The 12,470-nt window shown below is 32.7% G+C and overlaps 1 protein-coding gene across 1 annotated transcript; it reads left to right on the top strand.

Moving 5' to 3' along the window:
• Window positions 1–2,012: 2,012 nt before the first annotated feature.
• LOC127699908 (uncharacterized) lies at window positions 2,013–11,898 on the top strand. Its single transcript, XM_052203299.1, has 5 exons — window positions 2,013–2,199; window positions 3,483–3,605; window positions 8,632–8,736; window positions 9,808–9,883; window positions 11,001–11,898. Exons 1-5 carry the CDS (start codon window positions 2,070–2,072, stop codon window positions 11,485–11,487), a joined length of 921 nt encoding a protein of 306 aa, XP_052059259.1. The 5' UTR covers window positions 2,013–2,069; the 3' UTR covers window positions 11,488–11,898.
• The last annotated feature ends 572 nt before the right edge of the window (window positions 11,899–12,470 follow it).

Here is a 12,470-nt window from a genome sequence, read left to right on the forward strand (position 1 = left end):
AACAAATTGAAAACAACACGTTTAACAATTTCATGCGTCCGAAGCGCTTTTCTAGATTTACCTTCATCAGGAACGCTCAAAGCCAAACATTTGAAATCCGAGGGATGTATAAGTACCGAATTAACAGTTGAAGAGCTATATGACAAAAAAACATAAAACAAATAGCCAAATCGATCTAAGGTCAACTTTGCCAGAGGGAGTTGAAACCTTAGTTTCTTTATAATTTCAAAATTTATAAACGGGCAATTTTAGAATTGTTTATTACACGAGGATTGTGCCCAATTACGACATATACGGCGTTAATGGTTTAAACCTCTAAACCTCTAAAAACCAGTTCCTCATTGACAAAACAGAGGTTGTGATTACTAGGAACAAGCTGAAAACAAAACGAAGGGCCTAGATCCCTTTAAATTACATTGCTTTTAGATCAGTTTGTATTTAGATCATGGCATTTCTAGGGACGTGCAAAGATTTAACACCCTTCTCATTTTCCACTTCCAAAAAAATATTTATTTGTTGTGTGTGCATTTTGTTTTCATTGGTATCAAAATCTTTTTTTTACGACCTTTGTATTAACCGAGGAATCAGTTTTTTGTTCATGTAGAATATTTGAAATAGCAATATCTATAATAATTGCAACAATGCGGCACGTAGAGGGAATGAGTGGTAATAATAACGGGAATTTCATGGTTCTCTTCACATAGTTAATTTGGGTACAATAAAGGTATGGTATGGAAAGCAATACGAATGTGCTTGTTCCACAAAAATTTTAGAAATGTAAAATAACAGACAAGCAAAAGACACTTTGAACTTCAATTAGTCTGTTTTTGCGACGGTCGTGACTTTTCTTACGGAGCGACAGTTCGTTTATGTATTCTGCGAAAAAAAACGTAATCGTTAAAGCAGTAAAAAAATGTCAAAACCAATGGCATGAAGCTTAAACGAATTCAAAATTTGCCATGGACTTTTTGTGTGTGTACGTTCCTTTTTGTTGCTTGTAACCTTCCGGGTGTTACAGTAAGATATTTTACAACATTGTAACAACGTGGAATTTTGACCGTCTAAATCTAAAAGTATTAAATCCTTTGAATATGTAAAATACGGGGATTGTGATTTTGTCAACATTTCATACCGAATGTGTGTACACAAAACAAGAAGGAAGATCTACCATGGGAGCAGATACTACTAGATTGTAGCTGGAATAACTTCACTTTTTTTTTTAACTCAAGATAAACAGTTTTTTAGAGCTAAATAATGAAAGTTTTGAGGTGATAACAAATCTAAATAGAACCCCAGTAAGTTTATATCTAAAGTAATAATATTTTATTTTATTTTATTCATAAAATTTGATTTAAGTGTAAGAGTATATTTTAACATTGTCATTGTCATATAAGATTGATACATTTGATAACGAGAAACGTATACATAAATGATATGAGCTAGTTATTTGATATTTTATAGAGTTTGTTATTGTATTGTGCCGTTGCACCACTGTCCCTGGTTAGGACGAGGGTAGGAGCCTTCTACCATGTTTAACACTGCTATCCTCTTTATGTCCCTGTCCGATGTCAGGAGCCTATATTTTAGTGATATCGTTTGTTCCTGTGTTTCGTATTTTATGTGTTTATTGTTTCGCAAACAAATCAGGCCGTTAATTTTCTCGTTCCATTTGATTTACATTTGTAATTTGGGGGTTATATAGCTACCTATGCTGTATGGGTTTTGTTCATTTTTGAAGGCAGTACGGTGACCTATAGTTCTTTAACTTCTATGTCATTTTGTCTCTGGTTGAGAGTTGTCGCATCGGCAATCATACAACATCTTGATCTTTTTATAGCACCAATATCTAATTGATATGAATCGATTAGCTAATATTATTAATATTTTTGGTACTCTACTGTATAATACTAGCAATACAAACACATTTATAAGCATATTGTATACTCATCTACTCAGAGCAATTTAATAAAACGTTTTGATTGAGGAACGTACTATTTGTATTACTAGGAACTCAACAAAACTCAGGTTTTAAATGGGATTTAGATTATTATGGAAGCTTGAATTATTGTATGCAGAAAAAAAACAGATTACTACCATCCTCCAACTATTGTCAAATAATAGATGACAAGGATGTTTATCACGGACAAATTTCCTGGACAAACGTGTTCCGTGAGGAGGTTGAAATTATTAGAACACAAGGTAAATGTGTACATTTCACCCTACTTGAACTGTCTGCTATCTCACGACAAACTTATTGTTTGATACTTCTTTCTGCACTCAATGTGGTGAAGTAACACATATCATTCTCTCTCTTTGGTTCGGTCCAGCTGTTTTCCATTATCACCAGTACCTTCAAAACACTCAACGTCGTTACCTAGATCTTAGATGGTTTTGTCGACGTATTGTGAATATTATTCTTACATATTTTGTAAATCATTTTAAATACTTTTTTTAATTTTCTGAACTAGAAAATGTTAAATCGTATGATAATGAGACTAAGGAAAGAAGGGCGAAGGATACCAAAGGGACTTATAAACTCAAGTCGAAAATAAACGGACAACGCTTTGGCAAAAAAAGACAAACAAACAAACAACAGTACACAAAACATAACATAGAAAACAAAAAACTGGGCAACACGAACCTCACCAAAGGTACTGAAAGGAAAAGAATTATCTTTTCTCATTTAAAAAATCATTTGAAAGAAGGATAGGGTAAATCCTTGGCTGCTGATTAACTTTATTATTTAGGAATCAACCTTCTCTTCTTCCATCTGTCGATATATGCGATACAAAGTTTGCATTGAAAAACGTAAAAGTGAAAAACATTGAAGACTACAAAATAAAGTCTTGAAATGTATGTACTGAAAAACGTTGTCGGACGTAATATTAAGCTCCGAATCAAGCTGTCATCTTAGGACGTCCGATAAAACGAAATCAGATACATTTGCTTGTCTTGTTGCCTTGAGTTGATTTTTTTTCTGCCAAAAAAGGATATTTTGATAATTCAGTCATGGTCGACGGAATAAACATATTGATATACCCGTGCAGAGTAAAAATATTAACTATTTAAGGAATTTCAACTATTGGAAATGAATTGTGTTAGAGAGAGCATTACTTTCAATGCCTATGATGGTAATAAATCATGTAAATATTTATTCAGCGGTATAGATAATGATTTTTAATTTAATAAATAGAAATAAATTCTGAAAATATGTCCTCCAAATCACACTGTAAATTGTTATATCTGAAACATATTGCAACAACTAAAATTTTATACATCTTGTTACGTTTCAAAATGAAAAGGGTATCGTAATTTAACTTCTGTTTATGAAGCAAATGCTAAATATTGCCAATAGCGGTCAGGATGAAACGTTATGGATATTATCTTTAATTATTATGTAATGGTAAAAAGAAATGTTTTAACTATAATCAATAATATAAAACAACTAAAACCTCGCTTGAAACATATATACATTATTTTAGACGTCAGTCAAGATCCAGACCGATGTATTTTTGGAGTATTTACCCTCGTGCAAGGACAAACAACATTACACATGACAGAACACAAGTGCAACGAAAATAAAAATTGGTATATATGCAAAACAAGTAAGTATGTGTAATTGATTAAATGCTTTTTTTGTGTGTCTAAACGATACACAGATGTTGCTGGTTATTAGAGTTCTTTATAGTTTAATAGAAAGGTCAAACGAACTGGAAAAACCGAATCTTCCTTTAGCTAGCACAACGAATTATTCTTTTGGAAAATTCAACTGCTAATGTTAGGAATGTTGTATATTTGTCATTTGCTGATATTTCAAAACAAAAACGATCCTAACAATTAATAATTAATGAGAAACTGACATAAAAAATTAGCCATATTTTGAGACAATTTGTGTCATATTTATATCTTTCTATTTGTGGCAGCACTTTTAGTTAGCAGCCACATGGCTTTATTTTTGCTCACAAGTGACAAGGTCCAAAACCGTTTCCCAGATGTTTAATATCCTGACATATCAACGAAGAATGATAAGATCTATCTGTATTCACATGACCATAACAATGGCAGAAATTCAAAGATAATTTTTCTTATAACTAAATCTGTTAGTAGCAGTTTTTGTAATCATTATAATGAAACAAACACATGTATATGATCGTTTAAGAAGACGACGCTAATTCAAAAATAAGAATGGTCTAATTTGATATCAATTTTCTTCCAGTTGTAGTGAAGTACAAACATACAATCAATGCATGGTGACTACCTCTACTTAATAATGTTCTTCATTTATTTGAATATTTTTTACAAAATCCACCCCGAATTTTCCTACATACGACTGTTGATATACCTTAACTCCAACCTAAATTAAAAAATTACACAAATACAAAACATTGCATACCTCAATTTTACAAATACCGCATAAACTATTAAAAAGTTAAATCACACATAAATACTGAACTCCGAGGAAATTTCAAAACGGAAAGTCCGTAATCAAATGGCAAAATCAAAAGCACAAACACATCAAACGAATGGACAACAACTGTCAGATTCCTGACTTGGTACAGGCATTTTCCTATGTAGAAAATGGTAGATTGAATCTGGTTTTAAAGCGCTAAACCTCTCACTTGTATGACAGTCGCATCAAATTCCATTATATTGACAACGATGCGTGAATAAAACAAACAGACATAATAGGTAAAAATGTCAATATAGGGGTACAGCAGTCAACACCGTGTCACAATCTTGATCACAACAAAAACAAACAAATATTTAACAAAGAAGCACAAAAAAGCATATATCACATTTAACAACCTCATTCATTGCTTACTTATTTTTGTATTTCATTTATGTATGCCAAATCAACCCATAAAGGATCGAGGGATTTTAAGCATTGGGCCGAATCGTAATTTTAACATTAACTCTGGCGTAGAATCGCGTGTTTGACATCAGAATGTAAACGTCACACAGGTAGAGGTATAAAATAATTTTGTCGTTCAAAGTATGCAAAAATAAAAATAGAACAATAGCACAATGGCGGGATGTTTAAAGTACAGAGACACGTCATATGTATCAAAGAAACATGAAAAGTCACACGGACAAAGCACACAAGTAAAAATGAAAAATAATACAAACAACACAATGACGGGATGCATAAGTATAGAGCCACGTCAAATGTTTATCACCAAAAAAACAGAGCAAACAGTAAAAGTAATATTAATAAAGACAAATAAAAGAACACTTTAACACGTTATTAAGATTATAAACAGCGTCAGTACGCAGAATCTATAGTTCAAGACCATCATGTATTATTTGTGAAGTTGATACGGAATATTTATCAATAAGGTCTTGGTACCTTTCGATGAACTTTTTTTAGAAAAAGAACGAGACGTTCTTTGACATACCCCTGGTTCATCAAATTTCTGCTCAGACACTGGTGACTAATTAAATAGTCTGGCTTCTTTGATCTTCTTGTTTTTGACAAGTGTCTGAAGGAACTCCGATTCATATGAAAATAAGAAGAGGTCGGCAAGGAGAGGCGCGCAGTTCGTTCCCATAGGAATGCCGACAATTTTTTGAAAATGTCTACCTCCAAATTCAACAAAAATGTTGTCGATAAGAATCTCCAGCATACTAATCACTTGTTCCTCTGTGTAGCATGTTTTACCCTTTTGTTTGCTATCAACAAAAAATGCCTTATGGTATGTTTTAACATATTTTCTCTCAGTAATTAAAACATTCGAGTTTTTTTTTACAATAAAATATTTTCAATTTTTCGCATTTTCTTAAGTAAAGAAATACCAAAAACTTTGTTCTACATAGATCTTGGAAGGACTAAAAACATTTTCAACCAAAAAGTTCTATCTAGCTTACTTTCTCATATGTTATTGGTCATATTTTTTTTAATGCTTTTGTATATGTTTTCTCGTATAAATACTGTAAGATTTTGTGATGCTAGTGCATTTGAAAATTGCACTAAGGTATAGGTTTGGATTAATTTTGAAGTCCTTACGATTACCCACGGTTGAGTTCATCTACGTCTCTGTTGGATAGTTGTCCCCTTTGAATCAAGTAACATATCCTTATAAGTATAGTATCATGATGCTCGGTTTGATCTATTGATAACAAATGTGTTATTGTTGGTGGTCGTGTTTATCAATAGAAATGCAACGTTCGACACCAATGGCTTGTTTTTTATGCTATTTACGTTTATATAACAGACAAAACGCAGCATATCACTGTAGGTGTCATACATATAAGTAGTTATATTTTTTATCGAATGTCAGAGAAGTAAAGTCTAGTGCCAAAGAAAGTAAGTCTATTATGGAAGATGTAAACCCCAGTGGTTGATAACCAATTGCTTCGTGCCAATAAAGAGGGACGACATTCTTACAACACTAAATATTTATCCAACTTTTGCTTATTTAAAATGACTTGTATGAAGCACAATTTTGCCTTTTAGCAAGGCATTATCGCCAATGTCATTACGCCAGTTTGGGGGTTAATGTATAGAAAGCAGATATTTGAAATAGAGAATATATCGACAACGAATATAGTAGATATATAATGAGAATCTGTTTCGTGTGGGCATATACCAAATGATCGTGTATTCAAACTTGTTCTCAAAGATTTCCCTATATTGATATTTTCTAAAGATTTATTTGTAATGCATTTGTTCAATCGTATACATTGTCTGATTGATTATATGTTTTTGTATCTCAGAATTAAATGTTTCTTTTGTAATAAAATTAGAAGTTATATGAAGCGTTGTATTTCTTTTCCTATGCATTGAAGTGATGGTATCATGAGAAGTACGTTCAGTCATGAAAGTTGCATTTCATCAGGAAATACATTATGAATTCAGTATGAATCGCGATTTTTGTCTGCCAATAAAAATTTCGTATTCTCATTAACATGCATGTTTATTAACTATTTTGTATTGGAATTCGGAGGGACAGTTTCTAAATATTTTTTTTCGGGGTAAACCAGTCTTGTGAATCCGCGTGTGTATATTAACTTGGTTTATTTCTGGAAAAAAGGGAGGATATGGTGTATCAATTCCAGACAATCACTATTCTCCTTGATTTTCTCTCTCTGTCTTTTTTTAACTTTTTGTTAGTATTCAATGCACTTTCCAGTTGCTTCCAATATGTTAATTGTTTAACCCAACAGAAATAAAAACACATATGCAACCTCGACAAGTGTTTACATGTTCATACAAAGTCGCAAAGTATTCCTTTGGGATGCCGATCTTTCGACACGCTACAAAAATACCTGATTCAACAGTGTTAAAACAATTTTGAACAATAGTGGTCTATCAGCCTTAATTAACAGTACCAACAACCACGATACCATTTCAACAAAATATGTAATTGATTCCGTTAAAACTAAACTTGTAGATAACTTCAAAAGCGAATGGATTATTAATGTTCAGAATATGCCAAAACTAAGAACATATAAGTTATTTAAGACCGAATTTTGTACTGAACCGTATGTTAAAAAGTTTTTGTCCAGAATCAGCAATCAGTTACAGCTAGAATTCGATGCAGTACACTACCCTTAGAAATCGAACGAGGTCGATATTGAAATATTCCAGCCGAACAGAGAATCTGCAAAGTGTGCTTTTCGAACTTGATCGAAGATGAAAACCACCCTTAGGTTTTGTGTGACCGTTACTCCGCTAGAAGAAACGAAATTATGCAAGAACATACTTCTGTTAACTTTTACTCCCCAGAAGAAGCACTAAAAGAACTGTTAACGAGCAACTCGAAAACGGTGGCAAACTTTGTCATAGACTGTTTAAAGATAAGACAAGATGTTATATAAACACTTTTATTTTACCAAAACTACACTACGTAAAAACTGTTAAATTTTTTTCTCATATCAAATCAAATGTATCTACATGTATAATTATGTTTTAAAATGACAGTGCATCGTAAGCCTATAAGGCTTGTTGAAAATATAAAGGAGCATAACATTTGTATATTATATTATGTCAATTCAGGTTGCACTTTAATAAATTATTTATTCATTCATTGATACACGGCTCTTAGTTTAAGCAATTTTATGGGTTGATATACGAATCTTAACATTTACAAAAGTTGACGATTTGTCGAATCAGATCTTATTGAAACACACATAGAACGAAACGCGTATTTTTTTTCATCACTAGAAAACACGGATGTGTATCTATCATATCATTACCTCGTTCATGACATGTTGACAAATGCGATTACATTACAACTGTATCCTTTGGGTATCAATATGCTTTGCATAATAAAGCATTATAGATTCTTAATTTTACTATTTAAGATTGCCTTATATGAGTGTATGCGTATCTTTTCATATATTGTTTTAAGTATACAACTGTGCATGACCATTATGATCAAAATTCTGCTGATGAGCGTTCTTTTAGTGAAACATGTATACAGTACAACCCTTAAATGTAATAACAATAAAGCTGGCAATAACATGCTCGACTCTTATATCATGAATGCCAATTTTTACGTAAAAAGATCTGTCAATCCACATTCGTGTCTATGAATTTGGTATAAGTATATATTCTTCATAGTTGATGATTTCCCTTATTTTCTAGTGTAATACTAGCATTACACTCGTTTCATTTTTCCTCTAATTTAGACAGTACTTTGTACACCATGTATACAACTGAAGCGTCCCTTGTTAATACAAAACCAGGATTACGAAATATTCCAGCAGATAAAGAAAATATCACAACATCAACAGGTGAGTGTAAAATATATATAAAAGAGAGACGTTACTACCAGCGGGAAATTCAAACTCACAAGTCGAAAACGAACTGAAAATGTGTATATTGGTAACTATATACTACTTTCTAGGCAAAGATTTACAATACCTATTCTGACATCGGACTCGGACTTCTTTTAAACTGAGTTTTACTGTACGTACTGTTGTACGTTTGTTTGTTCTACATTAGCTAGAGGTAAAGGGGGAGGGTTGAGATCTCAAAAACATGTTTAACCCCGCCGCATTTTTGCGCCTGTCCCAAGTCAGGAGCCTCTGGCCTTTGTTAGTCTTGTATCATTTTTAATTTTAGTTTCTTGTGTATTATTTGGAGTTTAGTATGGCGTCCATTATCACTTAACTAGTATACATATTTGTTAAGGGGCCAGCTGAAGGACGCCTCCGGGTGCGAGAGTTTCTCGCTGCATTGAAGACCCATTGGTGGCAGTGGGCTGTTGTCTGCTCTATGGTCGGGTTGTTTTCTCTTTGACACATTCCCCATTTCCATTCTCAATTTTAATTTCATGTTAATTAAATTGCATAGGTTTACTGTCTAAAATAATCAAATCTATCAGAATGTTCAGCTTTTATTTTTTTCACACAGAAACACATGCAGTATTCAGTAAACGGATTCAACAATGAGTCAAAACTTCCTTGGTTTTTCTTTTGATTGCAAATTGTTTTTGTTGTTGCCATCTTTGGTTTAAAATTCAAAAGAAAATTGCTTAACATCACCTGTTTTCAGGATAATTAAAGATGCATAAGTTTGCACTTGTTGAGTGATAAGTTAATTTGTTTTAAAATTGTACAAGATATTTGCAGACATTTGCATATAAGTGTTCGTAATATACAATGGGAAATCAATTATCTGTTTATGGAGACCCTTCCTTTAGTATTGTGTAAAAAGGTTGCTGTATCATTGACATATTTGTTATATTTAGATGTATTCATGTCAATAATTGAAAATCAACTTTGATGTGGTATGTTTTAATTTCTGTGTAACATGTAGCTTATTCTTTTTTTTTCTTTTAAATATATGCTACATTCATTCAGGTGCAGTGATTGGCGGAATTCTAGGTGCGTGTTTTATACTTACTGTATCAACAGTATTGATTGTATGTAAAATAAGGTGAGTAACATTTTTGTGCAACTACTAAAAACATTTTGACTTACAAAGGATAGTTTATACATTGTGGGAAAGTGCTTTTTGAAACCGAATAGTCTTGTTAATAATATCGCATTATTTCATGTTTTTTTGCAATTTCATTTTCGAATGAATTGTTAAATCTGTATATTCTAAACAAAAAATAGTAAATAATTCTCAGTATATTCATTTCAGTGGTTATACAGACATGAAGTAATTATACATAAGACGATGAAACAAAAAAGCATAATCATTTAGGGCAAGAATACAAATGGATTATATAGATCATAATCCTTGACTAAAAAGATCTATATTTACATAGGAAGTGTGTTTTATAAATACACATTGGAAAAACATGCTATTAGTAAAATAAACTTATTTCTAACTCACCAAAAATACAGGGATTAAAATTGTGTACGCCAGACGTATGTTTCGTCTGCTTAAGGTTCACCGTTAACGTGCGAATTAAAAAAGTGCAAAATAAAATAGAGAATGGAAATGGGGAATTTGTCAAAGAAACAACAACCCGACCAAAGAGTAAAAAACACAGCCGAAGGCCACCAATGGGTCTTTAACACAGCGAGAAAAATTCCGCACCCGGGGGTGGACTTCAGCTAGCTCCTTAGCTAAAATGTTTACTAGTTCCGTGAAAATGAACGTCACACTAAACTCCTAAACATATAAATGAACTAACATTAAAAAACATACAAAACTAACAAAGGCCAGAGGCCCCTGACTCGGGACAGGCGCAAAAATGCGGCGGGGTTAAACATGTTTAGTGAGATCTCAACCCTTCCCCTATATCTTTAACCAATGTAGATTAAACAAACACACAACAAAACGTACAGTAAAACTCAGTTTAAAAGAAGTCCGAGTCCGATGTCAGAATAAGTAACAATAGAAACTAATCAAAATGATGCATACATTTACAAAAGACTACTAGCAGTTACTGACCATTTAAGTGCGAGGTTTGATCGCATTGTGTTGTTTTGCAATTTGCTAAAAAAAATACTAATTAATTAGTTTTTTCTTATTTTTCTTATATCGTAATGTGATCAATTGTAGATGTTATTTTATGCAATAATATTTGTTTTGTTTTTAGGTCAAAGGGAATCTTTAACGAATCTGATAAACATGAGAATAGAGAAACTAGTCAATTGCACTTTTCAAAGACAAGCAACAGAGATTTAACGAATACAACTAAAGGAACGAGTACAGCATTAGCATCAACGAAGACTAATGACTCTTGTGAAATGCGCATATTAGTATATTCCGCTGTAAATAACATAAATAAACCGGAAAATATGAACGAGACATATACTGATGCAGCCAATGGAGAATATGATCTTTTACATGATAAACAAAATCGAAGAATTTGTCCACCAGATAATGTGTACCATATTCAAGGCGCATATCGAAATGAAGATGGCCTTACATACGATAGCGCAGCCTTTCGGAAAGGAAATTGCAATGATGGAAACGAATTATATGACATGTCTTTTTCGGTGGTTGAAGGAGATTATTCATTCGTGTCATATAAAAAACATGACCCCGGCATGACCACTGATATATACGACAAACCAACTTAGCCATGTGAAATGGTAATAATATTTATCACCTGTCAACAAAACTGTCTGCATAAAAAGATATTATAGATCGACAATCCTCTTTTTTTCTATCCCTGACAATCATTATTTCCTACCCTAGGAATAGATTACCATAGCTGTATTTGGCAAAACCTTCAAGAATTCTGGTTCCTCAATGCTCTTCAACTTCGTTCTTTATTTGGCCTTTAACTATTAAATGCGAACGTCACTCGTCAGTCGTTTGTAGAAGAAACGCGCGTGCGGCGTACACAATTGTAATCCTGGTATAAATGATGAGTTTATTTGTTTCAGGATTTCAGTTGAAAAAAAAACGTATTTGAAATTGTATTGTGATATACGCATGATTTGAAGATTGATGAAAATCTATAGAAGATACCAATGTTTGTGCCTACGTCGGGGGAAATTAAAAGAAAGAAAGAAAGAAAATCATATTCTTTCAAAAGTTTACATCTTTCACGTAAAATAAGGATCATGTACTAAGGGATTGGTAGCAAATTTGTTTGCAAAAATATTGCCAACATGGTCCATGGAATAAAAAGGGGCGACGAATAAAAATAACACTTTTCACACGACCAGAAAGCAAAAGACTAAGATATCTATCTTGCAACAAGATTGACATGTTACGCAACAGTAATGACACGGACTAAACTTTTCAACATTTTTGAAGTTTGGGAGATTTGGCGGTTCTGAATTTCCGGCTCCGTGTGCGGGATTTTTTTCGCTGTATTGAAGACCCATTGGTGGCCTTCGGTTTTTTTTTCTCTTTGGTCGGGTTAATGTCTCTTTGATACATTCCCCTTTTCCATTCTCAATTTTACGGTTGATGTATGTAAGAAATGTAATATACTTTGACAGCCGGTAAGATTGAAAAAAATGTCACATGAAATCGTAATTCTTCAAGTTCACTCTATTTGTATTTTTTATAATAGATTTGATTTTAATATCAAATGAAAGCTGATACATAA

Source organism: Mytilus californianus, unplaced genomic scaffold (genome assembly GCF_021869535.1).
Source record: "Mytilus californianus isolate M0D057914Y unplaced genomic scaffold, xbMytCali1.0.p SCAF_44, whole genome shotgun sequence".
NCBI classification, from domain to species: Eukaryota; Metazoa; Mollusca; class Bivalvia; order Mytilida; family Mytilidae; genus Mytilus; species Mytilus californianus.